Here is a 24,593-nt window from a genome sequence, read left to right as displayed (position 1 = left end):
TTGATTAAAGTTTGTTGAATGAGTGAATTAAATGATAGATATGGGTAGTGAGGGAGAGGAACCAGTCAGGTTTGAATTCTAGATTTTTTGCTTGGGTGACTGCGTGGATGATAGAACTTCCAACTAAAATAAGCAGTATTAGAATAGGAGATTGTGTGAGGAAGACTAGGAATTCTCTTTGGGACATGTTGAGCTTAAGGTGTCTGGGAAAAATCCAGGGAGAGTGATCGTGCATTTCTGAAACTCAGGCATAAAAGAACTGTGCAAGAGATGTGAATTTGGTATTCATAGTCACGAGAATTTTGGAGTTAGTAGAAGACATGGCAGTGAAAGAGATCGCTGTTAAGAATCAGTAAAATTAAGGAACAAGAAGACACAAGCAGACCTTGAGGAACACAAGTTGGAAGGTGAAAGAGAGTCAGTATTCCTTGGCAGAGACAGAGAAGAAGCAGTCAAAGTGGTCAGAAGAGAACTAGGGAATGTGGTGTCATGGAAGCCTAGAGAGTATGGCATTTTGAGAAGGAAGGGGCCATCAGCAAAGTCCAATGGAGACAAGAGGCCCAGGAAAATGAAGACTGAAAGCTGCCTATTGGAACTGGATTGAAGGACATCATTGGCAAGAGGCAGATCTGGTGAGATGGTAGAGTCAGAAGCCAAGTCATCATAATTGGTAAGCGGTGGCTCTGGGTTTCCAAGAACTCCAGTTCCACCCCTGTTCCCTTCCCTCTACCCATTCCAGTAGTTTGCAGATAGCTTGGGGAAGCAATGAAAATCACCAATCATTATCTCTGGCCCCTTATGTGAGTCTTCCAGTTTCTGTCTGCCTGACAGAAACTGGTTTTGATGCTGTGTCTTCTCTGCCCCTGTATCTGTATACGTTTGGGTTAAAATTGTTGGTTTGACTGCGTTCTGGTATCCAAGTTTTGCTCTTGGACATCCTGAGCACCCATGCCCTTTTACATCCCTGCCCCCTGACAGGTGCAGATGCTCTGCCTCTTAATTTGATGCCTTGGTTTCCTGAACCCTCACTCAGATCCAAGTGAGATTCCCTATGCCTTGAGTTTCCAGGTGAAATGAAAGTAAGAAAACTAAAAGGCAAGAAGTTTATGATCACAGGTGGACTATTGGAACTTAAGATTTTAAAAGTAGAAGGAGATGGTTGAAGTAGATCAAGAGTGAAAAATTTCACATCTAGGGGAGAATATCCAGGAAGTTCAAGGCTAGATTATTAAATGAGTTATCAACATGGACATTAAATCTCTCAGTGTAAAGATAACATTGGAAATGAAAGGAAGACAAGAACGGGATCCTTATCATAAAGGTTATAGTTTCCTTTATGTTTATATTTATATTGCTCTGAGTAAAATCTATATCTGGGCTTGAGCTATTGTTCCTTCTGTTATTTAACAGATATTCAAGTGTACTACATACTGAGGATCCAATAATGAATCCCTGTCCTCCAGAAGCTTATATTTCTCTTTTCTTTTCTTTTTTTTTTTTTTTTTTTTTGAGACGGAATTTCACTCTGTCGCCCAGGCTGGAGTGCAATGGCACAATCTCAGCTCACTGCAACCTCCGCCCCCTGGGTTCAAGCGATTCTCCCGACTCAGCCTCTTAAGTAGCTGAGATTACAGGCACGTGCCAGCACTCCTGGCTAATTTTGGTATTTTTAGTAGAGATGGGATTTCACCATGTTGGCCAGGCTGGTCACAAACTCCTGACCTCAACTGATCCACTCGCCTTGGACTCCCAAAGTTCTGGGATTACAGGCTTGAGCCACTGCACTGGGCCCGGGAGTTTACATTTCAAAGGAGTGAGGAATGCAGACAATTAATCAAAACATGTAAGTGTAATGAAGGAAATAGAGAGCTATGACCAGGGAATATATAGAATATAGAAGGGATTGTTAAACCTCTCTAAAGATTTAATACAAGTGCTAAAAGGACCCTCATGCAAATAAGCAGGAAAAGAGCATTCTAAACAGAGGAAAAGCAGTGCAGACACCCTGAGGTAGAAAAGAGTTTAGTGTGTTAGAACAGCAAAAAGGCCCAAGTATCTAGAGCATAATGAGCAGGGAAAAGGGGTAACAGATGGAGCTAAGGGGGCTGGGACCTCCATCCGGCAAGCCTTGTTGATGGATTTTATTCCAGGAGAAGTGAAAGAAAGGTTATAAGCGGGGCAGTGATGTGCTCCCAATTAGATTTTTAAGGGATCACTTTGGCTGCCTGTGAAGAATGGACTGTCAGGGCAAGAGCAGACTTAGAAGAAAAAAAAAATCCATCTTAGACTTCAGATTTTCAAGAAGATACCAAAGGTTCTTATGTAGCTATAAAATGTGTTGCGTGAAGGATAGTAATCATTTTAACTGGATTTTTATGACAAGTGATATGCCAAGAGAACGGAGGCTACTCTTTTAGAAGCGAGGACCCTTTGCAGAGCCTAGAATTTGTTTCCCTATGTTGTGGAATCATCTTCATCCCATCAATCCCTTTCACATTTATTACGGCCCGAGAATCCAGCCATGTTTCTGTTACTCCACTAGGTCTTTTAAAAGAGTCACATGGAGAAAAGTACACAACTGGTACCTGCATTGTATATTTTAGTCATTTCTACACAATAGACTGATTTGAGGCATTTTTGTTATCTTGAAATTAATGTGTTTCCAGTGAGGATTATAAAGACAGATGGAATTTCTATCTCCATGTAACAAATGGAAAGCAAACACACTTCATTGCCTGGAATATAGATAAACATCCACGAGGTCACCAACACTGACAGGAGTACAGAGCTTTGGGACAGGTAGCATGTCGGGAGTGGTGTGCACATGTTTTTCCACTTAATTCTCACACCAGCCTTACAGGGTAAGTGTGATGTGCCTACTTCACAAATGGGAAAACTGGGATTCAGAGAGAATTGATTAATTCCCTGAAGGACACATTGCAGGTAAATAACAGAGATGGAATTAGAGCCCCATATATCTGACTCCAAAAGCCCCATGCTTTCCATCAGTTCACACTGCTTCCCTCTTTGTGGCCTGAAGATATATGCTGGGTGTCACCTTCTACCTTGTTTTCAGGTCATCCGTCAGTCTCAGAAGGTGAGTGAGTATTTGTGTGTGTTGTGCGTGTAGTGTGTGTGAATATGTGTGTGGTGTGGTGTGTGTTATATGTTTATGTACACGGTGTGTATATGTGTAGTGTGCATGTATAGGTGTGTGGTATGTATGTGGTGTACGTGTGTGGTGTTTACATGTGTATGTTTTATGTACATTGCTGTGTATGTGTATGTGGTGTGTGGTGTGATATATGTATATATTTGTGGTATGGGGTATGTGTGTGATATGTGTGTATATGTGTATATATGTGTGGTATGTATGCACATATATGTATGTGATGTATGTGTGTGATGTATGTGTGTATGTGTGTATGATGTGGGGTGTGTGGATGTGAGTGGTGTGTATGTGTGTGTGTGATGTGTATAGGTGTGGAGTGTGTATATACATGTGTAAAGTTCTCTACTCCTATCAGTGTTGGTGACCTTGTGGATGTTTATCTATATTCCAGGCAATGAAAAGTATTTGCTTTCCACGTGTGGCTGTGTGTGTTGTGTGCAAGTATATATCTATGTGTGGTAGGCATGTAGTGTGTGGTGTATGTGTGTGTGTGTGTGTATGTACATGTGGCGTGTGTATATGTATATGTATGTGATATACATGCATGGTGTGTATGTGTGTGATGTGTGTATTTGTGTGATGTGGTGTGTGTGTGGTGTGTATGTATGTGTGGTGTAGTGTGTGTGTAGTGTGTATATATGCGTGTGTGGTATGTATATGTGTATGTATGTGTGGTGTGGTGTGTGTGTAGTGTGTATATATGCGTGTGTGGTGTGTATGTATATGTGTATGTATGTGTGGTGTGGTGTGTGTGTAGTGTGTATATGTGCGTGTGTGGTGTGTATGTATATGTGTATGTATGTGTGGTGTGTGTAGTATGTATATGTGTGTGTGTGGTGTGTATGTATATGTGTATGTATGTGTGGTGTGTGTAGTATGTATATGTGTGTGTGTGGTGTGTATGTATATGTGTATGTATGTGTGGTGTGGTGTGTGTGTAGTATGTATATGTGCGTGTGTGGTGTGTATGTATATGTGTATGTATGTGTGGGGTGGTGTGTGTGTAGTGCATACATATGTGTGTGTGGTATGTATGTCTATGTGTATGTATGTGTGGTGTGGTGTGTGTGTGTAGTGTGTATATATGTGTGTGTGTGGTGTGTGTATATGTGTATGTATGTGTGGGGTGTGTATGTGTATGTACATGTATTCACCCTCTCATATATATGGGTCTCATATATTTGAGTTACTCACCAGAGCTATTTAGAAATTTTATATGAAAACATCAGGAAATGACCAGATTCTGCTCCAGGTAAATTTTGGAAATCCTACCCAACCAAGAAGGATCTAATTGCCTGAGTGTCCTGGCATGATGATTGTTTGCCTGGAAAAAGGCAACACTAGGCAGCCTCTCACATGTGCCTAGTAGTAAAGCAAACAAACAACCATTTGACTTAGTCCCACTTGAGTTGGCAGGTGTTGAGACCAGAAGAAAAGGAAATGTGAAGAGAGTGGAGGCTGGCTGGGTTGGCGAGCATGGTCAAAGAATATATTTAGGTTACTATATCTTCACCAATTCCAGCTGGGACTTTTCTTAGATCCTGTTCCCTGTATTTATTAGAAGAAAAGGAAGAATTCTCATCTGATCACCGTCCTGATTAAGACCTCCTTGTGGATCCAATGCTGAGCCTCAGGCTCCTCAGAGTGAACTGGTTAATTCTGTAGGCTGTGAGTCTTGTGATCTTTGAGTAAATCTCTGCAGGATTCAAAATCTGCACATATGATAGTGGAAGGGCCTGAATAGAAACTGAGCAGAACTGAGTTGGAGCCAGATTTGTCCACTTGCTACTAAGAGACCTTGGACAACCACTTCTGCCCTCCAAGGCTCGGTGTCCTCATTTGTACAATAGCAAAACTGGACTGGATGATCCATCAATTCCTTTCAGCTCTGACATTGCCCTATTCAATTTCCTTACCTCAGACACAGGCTGCGAGACTGTGGCCATACTGGTGAGCCACATACACTTCAGAATTCTACCATCCATAAATAATTTACCAGGAAGCTATGGGGACATCCACTGTTTACAGTTATCTTACTGTAGGATAACAGCTATGCTTATCCTGGTGAACTGTCTTAAAACATGAATACCAAATTCAGCAACAGGAGTTAAAGAAAAAAAAATTAAAAAGTATTTGAGGTAAAATCTTACCTAACTAGGGAATGAAATTTACCCTTTTCTCTAAGCATTTCGGATACCTGAGTTATGATTTTATGTAGATAAACACCCAAACATCGTTACAGACATCATCACACTTTGCCTGCTTTCAAGCTCCTGTTTTCACTAAGGTCATTATGTTCTCTTATTGAGTGATACTGTTCCCTGGGATTTGATTTCTTTCCTTCTTGTTTCTGCCCCTAAATGGTGGATTCAAACTAAGTGGCAGGCCCCTTTTTTGTGAATATGAAGACATGCAAAAAAATGCACTTTAAATTCAAACTCATTTTACTTTTATCATTCAGCTTGAGAAAGGCAATCCTATCAAAATGCTTATTTGTTCATTCATTCATTCAGACATGCATTTATCAACAGCTTACTGAGAAACCCCAGTAAAGTTCCAGGCTCTGGGGATAGAGAAATGAAGGTGGGGCAAGCACTCTAGAGCTTAGTTTGGTGGTGCTACTAAGAGGTCAGCAGGCTCACTGTGAACATTGTTACAATTATTGCAGAACAGAGTAGTAGATGAGGGAAAATTGATCTGAGTTAATCAGGAAATACCTTAAGCTGAGATCTACAGGCAAGCAGGAACTAAGCCAAGAATGAGGGAACAAGACCTTAGAACAAGGCTGGGCGCAGTGGCTCACACCTGTAATCCCAGCACTTTGGGAGGCCGAGACGGGTGGATCACGAGGTCAGGAGATTGAGACCATCCTGGCTAACACGGTGAAAACCCATCTTTACTAAAAATACGAAAAAACTAGCCGGGCGAGGTGGCAGGTGCCTGTAGTCGCAGCTACTCGGGAGGCTGAGGCAAGAGAATGGCCTGAACCCGGGAGGCGGAGCTTGCAGTGAGCTGAGATCCGGCCACTGCACTACAGCCCCGGCGACAGAGCGAGACTCTGTCTCAAAAAAAAAAAAAACCTTAGAACGAGAGAAAAAGCAAGTCCACCATCTCAGCCTGGGTTTCTTTGCTCAAGACCAAAGCACTGACTTTTCTTTCCCTACAGGGAATTCTGACCTGAAATTTCTGAAATTCCTCCCCCTAAAAACACCTGAAATACTGAATCTTGATCTTTAGAAAGGTGTGTTTTCAAAGGTAACTGCTTCTGTGATAAGTTACAGAATATCTAATTGTTCATATTCAATACAAATATGCAGAGAATCACAGGCATATTTTTCCCTACAGGTAATTTTTTTAACATCAGATTGCGTTTTGATGTTTATTAGATAAGACATTTGCAGACTTAGGGTCAAGAACATGGAAAGCTTTGGAAATTTTCCTGAAGTCAAGCTGCATTCTTCCGGTAACATGGCTTTTTCTGACAATAAAACTCCCCAGGCTGTCCTTAGCCCTGACTCTGAGGATAGCTGCTGAGTTCAGCCAGGGAGAATCATTAGTGGGATCTGGTTTTTCATTCTGTTTCAAAAGACAAGTGCATTTGAAGCTTTCCAGAGAACACTGAATGGATTAAGTAGGCAATTTGATCCATTTGCTTTGACTCATTATCCTTCCTTTCTCTGAAGTTCCTGGGGTAGACTAAGGTAGAAGAGATAAAGGTAGAGATAGGATTGAGGCTTATGTAGGACCACAGACCTGAAAAGTATACATTTAGGTTGTCAAGCATACATCATGCATCATGCAGCCACGGTTACTCCCATGGCTGATAACCCGCTAAAACTTTTCTAAACAAGCGAATTGGACTCTTATTTTATGAGATATTGAGATGTTGTATGGGGAGTCATAAAACTGTGGGCTGACAAACAAGAACTAATAAATGTATAGCACTTTAAATATGTGAAGGGGAAAATGTATGATATTTTAAATATGAGAAGATAGGTAGGAAGAGAAAAAGCAAAAATCTGGATTCTTTTCCCCTGACTTAGTTCCTCAATTTGAAAACAAAGAAGTGGGATTTATTTTCTGTCAATCTTGGTGTTCACTTTGCCAAGGACTGGGCTCAGATTCTTCAGTGTAAAATGTCTTCACTGAGCTACACCAGGATTGCTCTCATCTCTTTGCCACCAAGTGTAACTTTTATTGTTTGACACAGTGCAGTTCATATCGAGGAAGATTTTTCTTTCCAAGCAAAATTGCATTTGACGTGAGTGACTTTTCATTCCCATTTTTCAAGTAATTTTATATGTGCCCTGATCCACCAGTTTTCCTGCTCTACACAGACACCTGGGTCTCCCCACTCTAAAGTGACTGAATTCTAGCCAGAGAAAAGATAACTGCTATTTTTGTTGGCCTGAACAGCCTCATCCTGATTACTTATATATGTACTTATTTTGACACCTTGTGTCAAAAGAGACTTACAGTAGCTTATCTTCAGTAAGCATACAGTATGGATGGAAGTTTTTGCAAGGTCCTCTTCTGTCTCAAGGATTCCCAAACTACTGTTGTGAATTTCAGGTTATGCACCACTAGATTTGGCAGTGTCTCTTCCTACTCTGTGACTTTTTTTTTTTCTTTTTCGAGACGGAGTCTCGCTCTGTTGCCCAGGCTGGACTGCAGTGGTGTTATCTCGGCTTGCTGCAAGCTCCACCTCCCAGGTTCATGCCATTCTCCTGTCTCAGCCTCTGGAGTAGCTGGGACTACAGGCGCCCGCCACCACCCCCGGCTGGATAATTTTTTGTATTTTTAGTAGAGACGGGGTTTCACCGTGTTAGCCAGGATGGTCTCCATCTCCTGACCTCGTGATCCACCCACCTCGGCCTCCCAAAGTGCTGGGATTACAGGTGTGAGCCACTGCGCCTGGCCCCCACTCTGTGACTTTTATGTTATCTTTAGTCCCCTAAAGAATCATGTCACACTGTGAGATGGTAAGGACTTTGGATACATTGTATGCAGTATCACCCACTCTGGACTTCATGTCTTGAGAAGACTTAAACACAGGACCACTCATAAGTGATAAGCCTGGAAATGAACACTCGGGATAATAAAAAGCCAGAAAAGCTAAACGAATTACACATTCTTATAGAAATATGTGTGTTGGGAAGGTTAGGGTAAAAGGAAGTAGAAGCCACAACTCCAAAGATGTAGCAATTTAGCTCTAACGTAGATGGTTTCTTCTTTTCCTGGTTTTGCCCTGACACAGCTGGTGAAAAGTAAGAGATGCGGATTCTTGAAGGTCAGTAATTTGTTGCTCCGTTGGAACTAAATTAAGGAAAGCATTAATAACTACATTTGATTAGTAAATTGTATAAGAGGGGTCTGAAAAAACTCATACTGAGAAATTTAAAACACCAAACATGAGCAATTTATCAGCAACCCAAGGTGTAAGTTTTTCATCTGCCTAAATTAAAAGTTACTTCTGAACCTTCAAAGCTAAAAATTTAAATAATTCTATTTCAATTTTCCCAAAATTTCTATTAAGAAAACACAACCACAAACACACACACATAAACATGCACACCCACAAACACACAAATGTAAACATGCACACCCACAAACACACACACATCAACATGCACACCCCAACACACACACATATAAACATGCACACACAGATTGCACACCCACAAAACACACAAACATGCACACCCACAAACACACACACATATAAACATGCACACACACACACACACACACACCCCTTCTTTTCCCCATGGCATTGACACTTCTAAAAAAATCCCATCTTTGTTGTTCACAAGAAAATAGAGTAACGTAGATCTGGATATATGTTTGTTTATTCATTTCCTGAGCTAAAATTCTCCAGTTGCCAACCCAAGGTCATTCAGTCAACAGGATAGTGGTCATCTCACCAACCACAGCCAATGACATTTCAACCCAGCTAATGCAGTGCTAGGAGATATTTCAATTCACACCTACCCTGTGGCCCTATGAACAAACCACTGACGTTTCAGTTTCTCTCTCCCCTACTTACGAGTCCCATGTGAATCCTGGCAGAAATCTTGCCTCCATTCCTAGATCATACCTTATCCCAGCACTTATACCATCCCTAATCCCGAGATGAAGTCCGTTTTGGAGTTTGCATATCTGTTCCACACATTACTACGGATGTGATACTTTAAAAGTTAAAAATTCAATTCAATTGACAATTTGCCTCAAATCGTATGGCGTCAAAGTGGTCAGATCTAAATGAGTGTGCCAAGTTCTGTTTCCTCCAATTCTGCAGAAGTTTAACAACATTTTTTGATTTAAAAAAATGACCCAAGTGTGTAATGTCTCAGTCATAATCACATTTCCCAAACTGAGATGAGAATCTTCTTTTTAAGGAGCCCAAAGAATGATATCAGAGGCAAGCGTCTAGGATTCGCTAATAGACGGGTGAAACAGAGTCAGGCAAGCTTCTCAGGCAGGAGGGGATCATTGTCAGACCCCACTTGACCCAAGTTAATCTGGCTGGAGTCCTTAGGCCAAATCTAAGGGAGAACATCCAGAATGTTGGTAACTCCCTCTGTGAGGTCTGAGTCTTCTTATCCTGAGAGCTCTGCCCAATCATCTGGAATTGTGGTTGAGCCTGGAGACAAGCCACAGCTGACCACCTGCCCACATCACATCTCAAGAGAACCAGGAGAGTACATCTGGGTCTAAAGCCATGACCCAGAAGTAGGTTGAACTGAAGCAAGAGGCGAGGCATGTAATGTCAGGCAAAGCACACCAGGAAGACAACCTAGCATTGTGCTTGAATATCCTGGGACCTAAACCCCCAAATGAGTAAACTGTTTTCATGCTCCAGTTTGCCAATATTATTTGAAAAGCCAAGCGTGAGGTTGTGGGGTTCAAATGAGTCGCAAATGAGTAAGTGCCTACTGTGGTATCAGCCAGAGCTAGGGGCTCCTCCCCTGCCATTGTTTTATTTTCTTCATTCATAGACTGAAATTTCAGGACACCAAGGAACAAAAGTCCATCAAAGGATTTCACAGATTCCTTCATCCCTATCAAAGTTAGCATCCAGGCAATGGTTGGAAACTTCCAATTCTGCCTAAAGATGGGAAGCAACAATTTTCCAAATGGCCTAAGCCCCAGACTGACATTGTTTACTCATAACTGGGAAACCAGACAACAGAGGGGTGCTGAAGTCCTACAGTAGGCTTATTAGAAATGTCTAGGCTAATATTTCAACAGAATGGACATTCTGACCCTTGTTATATCGTTTCCTGGAGCAGAAGCTATGAGACTATTACGAAAATTACTTAAACCGCTTTCCAAAGCAGAATCCCACAGACCTCCTCCCACAATAAGATCTCGTTAAACATTCATTTGCTTTTCTTGGAAAACCGATTACAGTGACATAAATATTCAAAAAATAAAAGGAAAAGTAAGCATGATTTCTAACTAAAAAAGCATCAAACAGATCATTTGGTTGTACCGTTTCATTTTCTCTTAGTATAGACAGGAAAAGTTGCAACAATCTTAACTAACATACCTTGCTTATGGGAAATCGTCCTATTCACTAGCACCTCCACTCCCACAAGAAGGAAAACTTGTTATAAGACAGGGTCTTGGAGATCTCATGTGGATGTTTTATCAAGGGCTCTCCAAGTCAATGTTTACTCAAATACCACTTAGCACTTTCTTACTAGGAAAATATTTCATCTCACATCTCCCCATTCCCAGATTTGAGAGAAAAAAAATTGTGCCATTTTCAAATATAACAAGCATTCTCCTGAGGTCCTCAATGCAAACCATTGTAGACTAGATCACCTTGAAGCTTTCCCAAGGTATAAGCTTTCTTAAGAATAAATGATAAGTATTTAAGATGATGGACATATTAACTAGGTTAATCCAATGATTGTACAACATATTCATATATCATATCACAATGTACCATATAATTGTATATTATTATAATTTGTCAAAAAAAGAACACAAAATAACCCTTTTGAAAGTAGAAGGCTTCTCTTCCAGGGGTTGGGCTGGCATTTTAGCAAACAGTAGAGAAAGAATTGCTGTAATGTGTACTGTTGGGGTACTCTTACTTAGGCTCACTGTTTTTCTTGTATCTGGCAGGACATAGGAAGTTCATAAGAACTAAAAGGTGGAACCTCTGCCTTTTCCATAACCCAAAGGCTGCAGGCAGCCAGTTTAAAAGAGATGTACAGAAGCTTCCAAGTTAGGCACAGAAACATGCTGCCACGGGGGTAATGGAAGCGTGCTCCAGGAATAGGTTGGGGAAGCTATTGGCCCTACCTATTTCTGAATGCAGATTCCAGCCTGAAACTGAAAACAAGCAGAGTCTCTGGGAAAGATTAAGACATCTCAGCATGAAAGACAGAAGCTGCACAGCCGTGCCTTGAGATTGCTGAGCTTGACGTTCTCTCTAGGTCTTTCCCATATCAGCAATGAGTTGGCCCACTCTGTGAGACCTCAGTCACAACCACTAGAGCTAAATCCGAAGACTACCACATGTGCCTTGTCAGGGAGCTAATAAGGAATAAAGTGCTTTCACTAATGACCTTAACCTCCTTCCACCAGCTGGCTCATGGAGAACACACAAACTGAAGTTAGCCCAGGTGCTGGTCCCAGAAAAGGCTCACAGTTACCACTTGCCAGCCTGTGGTCTCTGGTGTGCTCTAGCAGCCAGCACTGGCAGGTAGTAATGGGAGTGACATTCTCTGGATTCCAAAAGTCTGAATAAAACCTCATATTGGCAAGCATCATTAGGCTGCCTTTAAAGGTCCTTGCTCTTGCTGGAATATTAACTGCACTGGTAGTGCCTTTTATCTCATGCTAGAGAAAAACTAGGCATTTGATCAAATCGCAGGAAAATAAACTACTTCTTATTTAATACAGTATGGAAACAGAATCTTTCCAAAATTTGAAGTCCATTTGGGAGAGAACAGAAAAAAACTAAAGGGACTTTTGCAGCTAAAGACCAGAAACACTGCCCTGGGGACAATCTTCTTCTAGAGGCACTTGGCCTTTCATCTATCCATTCATTCATTCCTTCTTTTCATATACACTTATTATGAACCTAGCAAATATACCAGGGACTGGAGACTCAGTTATAGATAAAACACAGTGCCTGGCCTCAAGGAGATCATAGTCTAGAGAAACAATCACCTAATTAAGCAATTATAATGAATCATAGTAATTGTGATAAGGACAATTGCAGCCTCAGAGTAGGCTTCCTGGAGGACGTGATGTCTTATTTGTTTTTTTAAAGTAGCAGTAGGATACATGCCTAGATGCTACATGTTTTCATGTATAATATGAGTAATTACTTAATAGGTCAGATTATGTCAGGTGCCCAGACTCCACCACAAGGTCAGATACCACATGCATTGGGTCTGGTACTCTGTGAAGTAGTCCCCACAAGGCATGGACAAACTAAGAATTGTGCAATATGTAGAAACTATGTCACCTATGGAACAATTGGGGAAATAAATTTCCTGTGCCTAGTGAAGAAAGCTAAGGACACTGGAAAGCAGCCACATGGAGGGAGATGGATATAGACCTTGTTCAGAGATCAGAAACAGGTCCAGTGTGTGGAAATTGTGAATAATAGCATGGAAGAACTTTAAAGCACGGTTTCCCAAACAACATTCCATGAAACATATAGAGGCAATTCAAGAAAAGGGGGATTTGTGGTCAAAAAAGTTTGGAAGATGCAGAGTTTAAAAGTCTTATTTCTGCAGAACTTATCAGTGCCTTTATCTCAGTAAAGTATATTGAGATAGGAAGATATAAGAAATTTTTCATGCAGTAAACACATTTATTGTGGTTACAAAGTATTTAAGTGACTACAAAGTGTCAAGCTTTGTCATAGGCCTTGGGGACAAAGAAACGAACAAAAGAGACAAAATTAAGGTAAGGAGAAATGGCAGTAAACAAATAATGGATCTACATTTTCTAAACTGATTGGTCCACAGAACCATTTTGTAATGAAGCTTCTCATCATTCTTGTGTTTCTTGAAACACATTTTTGAGAAAGAGTGAATTAGGAGGATCTAACAATGAATTAGATCACTCCAGTATTGTAACTATGTAAGCTGATTTGCAGTGTCTATAAGGATGCTTTACAGGGTCTTTTGAGATTTGAGTATATGATCCCTAAGACCTAAAATGGTTTTGACTCAACAAAACTGGATGTTTCTAGACAGTACACCTTCATCCTGCAATCTTGCTGGGAAGAATTATTTGCCGTGACAAACTGGTGAATGAATACCAAATTTTATGACCACCCATGAAGTGATAGGATCTGCAAGAAAAGTAGGATTTTACTAGGAACACAGATAAGAGACAAGTCCTAAAGAAGAGTGTTCTGATCATAAACCAAATGATGAGCTTAAGAGGATTCATGACTTCCTCCAACCCGTTCAAATGCAATTTACAAAGGGCTACCTGACCCTCTCATAATTTTCACCAGAACCCCCAAACTGTCTAGCATCAGAGACTCAGCTCAGATCATTTGCACTTTGATCTGTCTCAAGCACCTGTGAGGGAGGAAACATTTATGGGAATACCTGAGGAGAGCACCAATCTCCATTAGGATAAATCTACTACGGGCTTCAACATCTTTTTGGGAAAAAACTCAGTCGTGAGAGGCCATCTCAGCTGCAAACTCTGCCATGCTGCTCCAACCTGACCTGCCAAATATCTAAGCACCAGCTAAAGTAAATGAATAGCATTATTTATTTATAACATCATTTATAACATTATATTATATTGCTGCTCCAGTCTCAAATATCAAATCTCAAATATCAAAAACACAAGCTAAGTATACACATACATATATATAAATACAATATATACTTCAATCATACATTGAAGCATACATTCAAATATATGTATTCAATTATATATATATATATATATTATATTATAGTCAAGTATTATGGACTTTCCATTTTCTTCCGTTTCATCCATTTGTTTGTCCTATTCTTTAGCCAATTGTTTAAGGTGTTTATGTGAAAGAACCGTCTCAACATTTTGGAGGTCAATTTAATACTGGAATCATTATTTGGAAGCTTATGCTATTTTTAAACATGATCTCAGTCTAGCTCACACTGGTGCTGTAAGTCTTAAAAAGAGAAAGCCTTATTCTATTAAAAATAGCTCATTCCAGTATGACTCTAATGACTCCAAATAGACAAATAAGGCAAGTTATACCTGTCTCCACTACTGACTACAAATGAATCACTGTGAATATATCAGTGTATGGATTTTTTATGTTGGTAACATTATCCCACTGAAGGTGACGTCTTAGTGGTCATTACGAATGACTAATGAGATAGAGGGGTATCACAGATGATCCCAAATCATAGTCACCCCCAAAGACATGTATGCTTTTCAGTGTACTGGGAATTAAATGAAAGCAGATGATTTCCTGATGTCCCTTTCTAGTTTCAATTTGCTTGCCATCTTGAGTTAATGATGGTCTTCCCTTAGGCACATATACCCCTAAGAAGTGAGGTAGGTGCTAGAGAGGTTGCTGGCCAAACAGCACATGTAATTGTCAAATGTAATTGACAGAGGAAATTATTAGAAAAAAATACCGCTGAAAATTGACTACCTGCATAAAATGCTAGGAAAACACTTGCAAAGAATGAAAATAACTACATGGGCAAGAAGAGAATTCTCCCCACATTGTTGACATTTTGATGAAAGGAGCTCCCTCCCAACTATTACCCATAACTTGGTGGGGGTGATGAAAGAAAGAAGAATGACTCTAAATTTCTCTCTCATTTGAAGCAACCACATAGACAGCCAATAGAATGTGGAGAGGAGCAGGGGAGCTTCAAAAAGAGGAGATTCCATTGGTCTCTGTCCTACAGAAGTGGCCAATGGCAGCAGAATCCTTCTCTGAATGGACAGCTGAATACAGTACAGGCAACCAGGAAGCAATGTCTATTCCTAATTTCCAAATGTCCTCTACATACCAGTATCGGTTCCTGCTAACATTTTCACCAGTTTACATCAATAGGAGAAAAATAAGAACAAAGTAGATAGTTATTTATTAAACTAAATGTATTCAATGTAAAGGACTGTCTTTTATTCTGAGATTGCATCATTCCTGTTGAGGAAAAAAAAAATGCCCTTTCTTCTATTACATAATGGTCACATTAAAGAGCTGTAGTTCCTATTGCTGTTGCTACTGCTGCTGCTGCTGCTGCTGCTGCTGCTACTGTAATTTAAACAAATTAGTCCCCAAACTATTTTTTGAAACTTCCCTCCTCTGTGAAATCCAAAAGTCTTAGAGTCACTGAAGGCATAAGGCACTGGTAGAGTGGATAAGCTCAATTTAGTTCATAGAAGGAAAACCATATACAAATAAAAATATCAGACAGTGAGAGATGCCTAACTGTGAATGTGCTTAGATGTAGCAGATTTCATCTCCAGCTGTTAGACCCAGTTCCAAGCACTTACAAGGGCACCCTGGCATCCCAAGGTCAGAATGTATGGTCAGACAAGGACAGCTGGACTGTCATTTCCATCTTCTCTCCAAGATGGAAAATGGAGTTTTATCATGTTCCATGCCATAGGAAAAACACTTCTGCCCAAAAAACCAATGGGAAATCCACCAAGTGGCCGACAGTTCAGCTTCCTTTGCTTTCTGGGATGCTGTACTAATGGCATTTAATTCCAGGGGCTAAACTCTCTGGCCCCACATGTATCCTGCTGTTCAATTATCTGGAACATTGGTTCTTGCTTCCTTGTCTCCGCTCCAGCCCTTCTCCTAACATGCCTCCCCCTAACATCTATTTTTTTCGCTGTAGTAGTCTCCTTAGTACTCAGAGCTGAAATTACATGCTTCAGTGCCCTAAGCGCATATATTTTGCTTTCTCGTGTTAGCACATGCAGCTCTATTCTTTATTCTAGGGCTGGAGAAGAGGGTTTCAGTAAATTCAAGCCATGATGAGCCCTGCTATAGAATGCTTTAGAGGCTTTGAATTTATGTTACATTGATTATCTTCATGAAGGTTAAAATGAAGGGTTCAACAACACCATAGGGAGAATCCTTATGGGGTGGGCTGGATGGCTTCACAGAGGTCAAAGCTCCTGACTCCAGCTGTGGTCCTGGAGTCAGCAGATCTGGCTTGGCAGCAAATGGGCAAGTCTCTCTGAGGCTCATCCATATCTGAAGGTTTGGCAAGAGGATCTGCAAGGTCCTATGTCACCTCTCACAGGCTGCCATTTGATGACTCTATAATCTTATCTTCGTCTAGCCTGTGTTCTAAACATAGCCAAGCTGAGAAGCTGGCAGAGAAAAGCAAATGCAGTGAGTGTGTATAGAGGCAGAGAATTTTCACTTCTTTACTCACTCTACAGATGCGTGGCATCCTCTACTTTCCCTCAAGAAAATCTGTTGGAAGGATGGGTTGAGCTTCCTTATCCCTATATCCCTTCAGGTCCAACTCACACTTTTTTTTTTTTTTTTTAATCTAAGAAGCTGCCTTAAATTGGTGCTGTGAGTGAACACTGCATTTGGCTAGATCCAGCCAGTTAATCTTATCATGGCTGCTAAATCACCAGGAGAAAAGGTCTCCCTGCCAAACCTGGTGTGTCTTTGTAAGCCAATGCAGTTTCTGCATCCATGTATCCATATCCAGTGACCAACCATGGTGGTTATGCCTTTCCCCGTCTCGTGCTGTGTAACCCTGTGAAATGGTGGGAGGCTGCAACTTACTTGCATTTTTTACCCAAAAGAAATTACACACATATATCTATATGAATATATAGATATATAATGGCCTATGCTGAGGGAGGGACATATTAACAAAGTAAAAAATTTAACAATCTTTGTCAAGTTTAAGGAGCAGATCCTGGCACATTTGGCTGTCTTTCTATGAGTGATGGTAAAAAAAAAAAAAAATGCAAGCCGTAAGACCCCAAGACTCTCCACCACCATTAAATGAAAGGTCACACGAAAATGTGGAATCTACTCAGTTGGAGATGATCATTTTTGTGGACTTTTAATATATATTTACTTTCTGTTATTTTTTTGGTTCTCTTTCTCTCATACCCAGGTTGTGCCTGGTTAGAGAAAGGGTCTTGATTAACATTTCTAAGCCAACAACTCTCCAAATACCTCAACCAAAGGAATTCAGTGTGCCTACATAGAGAAAAGGGAATTGTCCCTCTGGATGTGATATTTTGCCAGGTTGTATTTCTCTGCACCAAATGCTATCAGATCAACTTCTGTAGGTTTCACTGAATACAACTGCATGGAATGCTATTACTGTTTGCAATGCAACATGATCTAAAAACATTGCATTTCTTTTTTATCTAAAGGGGACTAGCAGGTTTATTGTGTTTGCATGTGCTTTCCCCCTAGACTCTGGCTGCCCTAACAAGAAATTCAATAAATCTGCTTCCAAACCATCTTGCACAAGCTTTGCATGTCCAGTCTGGGCCTGAGGAAATTAACAAGAGAATAGAACATACCATCGACTTGCGGAGTGGCGATAAATTGAGAAGAGAGCATATCAAGCCATTCTCACTGATGTTTAAAGACTCCAGCCTGGAGCACAAGGTAGAGCTGGGTCTACACAGTGGCTCTTTTTCTGAGTTAATTGTTGTAAATGTTCATGGGACTGGAGAGAGAGCCCAGGGGCTGTGGTTTTGGTTTCTTTGTTTGTTTGTTTGCTTTGGTTTGGTTTGGTTTGGTAGTGTCTTTTATCTTTCTCCTTGAAAATCATGAGTAGACTGAAGGCCATGAAAGGAGATGCAAGTTAGATTAAGAGAGCATCAGCTTGCTCTTTAAGGAAAAGAGGACTCAAAGAACAAAACCTCCTTTAACTCAGTAAGCATCAAAAGGGTTTCTTCCACTTTGAGATTATTAAGCCAAGTGGCATTAACAGCCACTTACCTTTGCTTTTAGATGAATTCACATCAGCTGCAACCATTTTAACATAATAATGAAGGCACCCAATAACTTGATGTAAGCATCAGTGATAAACACTGTCTTTCTTAGACTTTAGATATCTATTCTCCTGTTTTCCCAGTTGTCTGCTGCCTCAGAGTCCTCTGACCTAGGCCTAGTAGAAAGAAGATGGGTTCTGGATTTGGAGTCAAATTTGAATTCCACCTCTGCCACTTTCTTGCTGTGTGACCTTAGATAAGTAAAGTAACCTCTCCAAGCATGAGTTCCTCTCTGTACGATGAGGAAAATGAAGGCACCTACCTCACAGTTAATATGGCAGTCTTCAGGGCAATACCTTGATTAGGTAAAGTGTTCAAGGATGGCAGCTATCATCATATTAATGATGACTTTTCCATTCCCCTCCCCCACCTCAGCTTTGAACTGGAGAGGGGAGTGGGCAGATGGGGTGCCGACCCTGCTTAACTGGGTTGCTCCTTTGCGCTGATGGAAGCTGACAGACCTTCCTTGACTGAGCACAAGAGGTGCCTGGCATCTGCAGGAGCCTCAGGCAGGAACAGCAGGGAATCTACAAGCAAATTTCTGGAGTTTGATTCAATACTCTGTAAAGCTCCAGTGAGCAATTTTTTTGTAAGTTTGTTCAGCTGCCTGGGAGATTTGCTTTCCTTAGTTCAGAGAATTCACAATTCTGTGCACATACACCATTCCCAATGAGCTTCTTTGATAACTACCTCAGGATTGCAGACTCCAAAATTAATACCTTCACCTACAGTTCCCAATTTGAGATGGATTGTGTCTATGTACTAACAAAACAAAAGGAAAAGAAACATTTGCCTCCCTCAACCCCCCACAAAAAAAATAACAGACACACTTCTCTTATTCATCATATGATTAAGGGCTTAAGGACCAAATAAATGCATTTTCTTTCCTGGTTACTGCATTGAAGAAGCTAGGATGAAGAGCTGATGGCTTTACAAAGAATCTTCTCAATTAGCTTGTGTAAATGCCTGTGTCCAGAGCTATACAAAACGCTTTTATTTATTTTTGCTAAAGACGTACTTGTCTTACTAATAACCTAACCCCTGCATACTACAGATAGTTTCTAGTGTGTTTTATTTAATAGCATTCACATTTCATCTGCAGCCATCTGGTATTGGACCAGAAATGGACCTAAGGGAGGCACAGCATGCCTGAGGTTGATTTCTGTGACCAGGGAAGATTCTTCTAGAAGAGCCAAAGGACAGCACCCTGAACAAACATGGGACTTGCCCATTGACAGTTTAGCCACAGACCACCTAACCTGTGCTAAGCATTACATGGGTTCCCCAGTGGTGACGGCAACAGCACATATCAGAAAACGATCACTTCTCTTCTGTCACAGAGATATTCTTCATTGACTCTTGCTCTGAGATCATCTCTAGGGACTGTGTTACTGCTGAGCAGAGAATATATCACAAGTAACATTCATTGGGTATTTACCAAGTACCAGGCACTATTTCTAGGCTGCCTGCATAAATCAACTGACAACAACAGTAATATAAAGTAGATGTTATTATGAACCTCATTTTATACTTGATGAAAGGAGACATGGAGAAATTATTATGAAGTTTTCCCAAAGTCAAACTGTCAGAAAGGGACTGGAATCTGCGCCCACCATGATGCCATAGCCACTGCTCTTTTCTGTTGACTATGCTGCCTCTGCTAGGAGTTCCCAGGACTTCATTTCCCAGGGTTTCGTACGAAGAAGACAACACTGTTCTGTCTTCATTTTCCTTTTGTCAAACTTTGGATGCAGTGGGAGGCATAGAGAGGGAGTTTACAGGAGAGGCTAAGTAGGAAAGCGTTCTAGAGCCATAACAAAATTAAAACAAGGCTTTCAAACACATAGGATTCCAGAATCAGAAAATAGCATTAATATGCAGTTCCTCTGTGCTTGCTGTTAGATATGTCAGTTTACAGAAGAGAAAACTAAACTGCCAAGAGGAGAAAACTACAGAAGAGAAAACTAAACTGCCAAGAGGTTAAGTAGAGATCTTAGATCTCAAAATCCAGCTACCATATTTCATTCACGCTAAGGTGTCATCAACTGTGAGATGCTCTATTTTCTATACAGCACTCAGAAAGGAAAAAGAAACTCAATATGGGTTTCTAAGAGGAAACACACACTAATAAATTGGGCTTACACCCTCAGGGTAAGGATGTGGGGGGGCTGAGGCTGGTAGGACATTCCCCTTAGGCAAGGGCAGTGAGGAAACCCACATGCCTATATCCTGGTATTGATTAAATAAAGGGAAGAAGCTCCTCAAGAATTTAAACTCCAAAATGGAATCAGCATAGGTTTGCTGCATGGATTTACACTTAGAATGTGGACAAAAAAAAAAAATTATCAGAGAATTTAATTTAAAATGATCCTGGGTTAATATTGCCACCTGGTGACCACAGAAGCAATTGCAAACCTCCCTGGAAGGAACTCAAGATTTTAGGATTCCCTTGATAATAAGGTGCATGCTGATTTCAGAGATGTTAAAGTGCACATTTTAAGGAAAATTGTACATTTTTAGTAAGAATATATATCTTAGAATTTTAAAAATACATACAATATTTATGATTCTAAAGCCTCTTCTGTTCCCACTGCCCTACCCTTCTTCTTGGGAACAAGCCTGGACCATAAAAGTATGTTTTCTGAAAGGAAAAATGGAAATGGAAATAATTGTTCCTTTGCAATCTTTGTAGGAAAGAAAAAGCTTTATTCTATTTGAACAATAAGAAGATACATGAATAAGGGAACGCGTTTGCCTTTCCACCTTTATGAGAACACTGAAATGTTTAAACACTGAAATGAACAAAGCTCCATTGAAATGTATAGAAATATCATTCAGACATTCCCTGGTCACATTTGCCTATAATAATTGGCATACTTATCCACAACACTATGTGAAACAGGACTTTTATATACTTCATGGTATTGCATAAATACTTGTTGAATGAATAAGGAAATGAATAAAGACTCAGTTTAAGAAGGTTAGATAAGACTGCCTCACCCCCTGTAGCTGTTATCAGGATATTTTTTGTGAACTCTAAGAGCCGAAAGGCATGGGTCAATTTTGATGTGACTCTTTTCAGTGGAGTTTCAGCAGAGAATAAAAGTTCTGTGTACTCCCTGCCGTGGAATTTCAAAGGTGGCTCACTCCCTGCTCCCTCACAGGAGTCTTTTGAGTTAAGCTTCAGAACAGTGTGCTCATGACTCATGTAGCTTAGCAAACACATCTTTCCTTCTCTAGTCCTTGGATTCTTTATCTGTGAAATGAGGACATTGGACAGCTCCTGACCACTTCAGTAGATAATGCTATAAATCTATGAATTTCCTATGACCATGGTGGCCATATGTCCTGGTTTGCCTGGGAGAGTAGTAGATGCCTATTTTTACAATGTGAAATTAGTATCACCTCCCTTCACTCTCAAAAATCACCCAGTGTGGATGATATGTAACAGGTCATGTGACCCAAGGCTTGGGCCTCAGCCAGGTTAGAATTAGTGACTCAACAGCTTCCTTCACTACCCAGCCAATCATCAGGACTTTCTAAGCAGACCTCTGGATAGTGGAGAGGGGACCTATTCCAGTTGCCAAAGGCCTTCCTCAGCTCCTCCCACATTTCACAGATGAATCCTTTGCCCTTCTTTAGTCAGGCTAAATATTTCCTAAGTGGCCTTACAGATCTCATGGGCAAGCACAAATCAGAACTATGGTAAAGAGATGTAGAAAACATAATGTGTCTGTCAGATGCTACCAATCATATTGGTATTTCCTTATTGAGCATTCCTATTTGATACTTTCTTATTAATAGAATAATGCATTTTCACTAATAAAAGTTGATACTAAGTATAAGGCAAAAAAGAAAAAAATGAAATCTGTTTGGATCTTTCAACCCAGGGTAACCACTGTTACCATTCTGGCATCTGTCATTCTGGTCTTACATGAGTGTGAATCTACAGACTTACGTACACAACCATATTTGTCCATTTTCATGCTGCTGGAAAAGACATACCTAAGATGGGGCAATTTACAAAAGAAAGAGGTTTATTGGACTTACAGTTCCACATGGCTGGGGAGGCCTCACAATCATGGTGGAAGGTGAAGGAGGAGCAAGTCACATCTTACGTGGCTGGCATCAGGCAAAGAGAGAGCTTGTGCAGGGAAACTCCCATTTTAAAAACCATTATATCTCATGAGACCCATTCACTATCATGAGAACAGCACAGGAAAGACCCACCCCCATGATTCAGTCATCTCCCACTGGTCCCTCCCACAACATGTGAGAATTATGGGAGCTACAAGATGAGATTTGAGTGGGGACACAGAACCAAACCGTATCAACAACTTTTATAAAAATAGACCACTATATGCACAGGGCATTGTAACATAGTGCTAAACATTCTTTGCTTGAGCTTTTTTCCCCATAATTAAATCTTCAATTACACAGTGATTTTAGTATTTACATACTATCTCATTGCACATTTTAACCATTTCAGGCTTTTTAAAAAAGTTTTTCACTGTTATAAATTACAAATTGTGTTGTAATGACTATTCTCATAATTAAGTTATGCATTTTTGCTTATTTATTTTTTAGGATAAAATCCTAGGGGTGGGTGAAAGAGAATTCACATTTAAAAATATTTAATAGTCATTTTGAAATTGCCTTCAAAAATTGGGCTTACACTTTTTAAAAAATTGTCAATTTGATAGGAAGTAAAAAGCAGCACCAGCCTGGCATTTCTGTTTATATTTTTAAAATTATTATTGCAGTTGAAGGGTTGTCAGTACATATTTTGGCCTTTATATTTCTCCTTTTGTGACTTGCACGTTTCTCATACCTTAATGGTATGATTTACACATTTGTCTTCATCGCCCATCTATTATTGCAGTGCTCACCTTTGTCTTTTTGATTTGTGAGCCTTCTTTACACACTGAGGAACTTAACCTTTTGTGGGATCTTGGGCCCTTCCATTTTCAGAGCACTTACAAGAAGGTGATGTTTCTCAGCCTCTGGTCCTCACTTCTCTTCTGGGAAAGGACACTGAATTAGGCTTAGGATAGGAAGACAATTAATTACATTTACTTATGGATGTTTCCAAGGCAGAGTAGCCAGCCCAAAACCTTTAGCATCTTAGGGGAGCTTAATAACATAGGAACACTTATTTGGAATTATTTCATTAAGCTAAGTGTTCAAAAAACAATGTTAGGCCGTGCGCGGTGGCTCAAGCCTGTAATCCCAGCACTTTGGGAGGCCGAGACGGGCGGATCACGAGGTCAGGAGATCGAGACCATCCTGGCTAACCCGGTGAAACCCCGTCTCTACTAAAAAATACAAAAAACTAGCCGGGCGAGGTGGCGGGCGCCTGTAGTCCCAGCTACTCGGGAGGCTGAGGCAGGAGAATGGCATAAACCCGGGAGGCGGAGCTTGCAGTGAGCTGAGATCGGGCCACTGCACTCTAGCCTGGGTGACAGAGCGAGACTCCGTCTCAAAAAAACAAAAACAAACAAAAAAAAATGTTATCACCTTAGAATAAGGTGACTTCCTCATCTTGAATAAAGATTAAGATATGTTTAATACTTCAAAATTGATTGGGTAACTATGCTTTGGATATGGGCATTTTTGTGGGTAAAGTGTTATAATCAAGCCATATCAAGGAAGATTAAAGTTCCTTCCTTCTTTTAATGCTGATATTTTTCCTCTTGATTCTTAATTGTTTCGAGAAAAGGCATCCTTTGTCCTTATGACAAATTTATGTACTAAAACTCTTTTCATCTCAGGCTAAGAGCTTTCAAACTTAAGAATCATCTGGGGATCTCGTTTGAAATGCAGGTACCATCCCATCACTCTGCCCCCAAGATTCTGATTTGGCAAGAAGACCTGCATTTTGGTAGACATTCTTTTTTGGATTTTGTTATTCTAGGTTGTTGGCCATCTTTCTCTGTCCTCCTTGATTGAGCGTGAGACTCAGGCTGGTCACTTGTCTCATGTCTTCAGAGATCAGCTTACATCAAAAGTCCCCAGATCCTCATTCAAGGGTAATATAGCTTTTAACAAATCTAGAGGAGATGGCTCCATGAGGCTAATAATGGCTTCAGGGCCACAGTATTTGGAATCGACTAGACCTCAGTTCAAGTCCCACTTTGGAAATAGAAGTGGGCATAAAGGACAGTTGATTAGTTTACTGATCAATAATGGGTAATGACAAGTTGATATCTTTCTGTCACTCAAACGGATACCCACACACATATATAAAATCCTTATTTTGCTCACCAGTATTTAGTCTTTGCTGAAAGACAGAGGAAAGAACATAGACTGCCTGACTTGAACCCAGTTCCAACCAGTTACTGGTTGGGTGATACGAAGCAAGGGGCTTGATCTCATTGAAATGAGTATGATTGTCTGCCCTTAGGGGTTGTCGTGAAAATTAAATGGCACA

At 40.5% G+C, this 24,593-nt stretch overlaps 1 protein-coding gene across 2 annotated transcripts in view; it reads left to right on the top strand.

The window, feature by feature from the left end:
* The window catches only part of ADCY8 (adenylate cyclase 8), a 259,466-nt gene that overhangs the window by 133,198 nt on the left and 101,675 nt on the right, over positions 1-24,593 (top strand). For both annotated transcript variants that reach the window (XM_025394556.1, XM_025394557.1), the window contains exon 8: positions 17,577-17,774. In XM_025394556.1, the coding sequence (XP_025250341.1) occupies positions 17,577-17,774 (198 nt within the window). The remainder of the gene's footprint in view (positions 1-17,576; positions 17,775-24,593) is intronic.

The sequence above is a fragment of the Theropithecus gelada genome, chromosome 8 (genome assembly GCF_003255815.1).
Source record: "Theropithecus gelada isolate Dixy chromosome 8, Tgel_1.0, whole genome shotgun sequence".
Lineage (NCBI taxonomy): Eukaryota > Metazoa > Chordata > Mammalia > Primates > Cercopithecidae > Theropithecus > Theropithecus gelada.
This window is presented reverse-complemented; position numbering and strand designations above follow the sequence as displayed.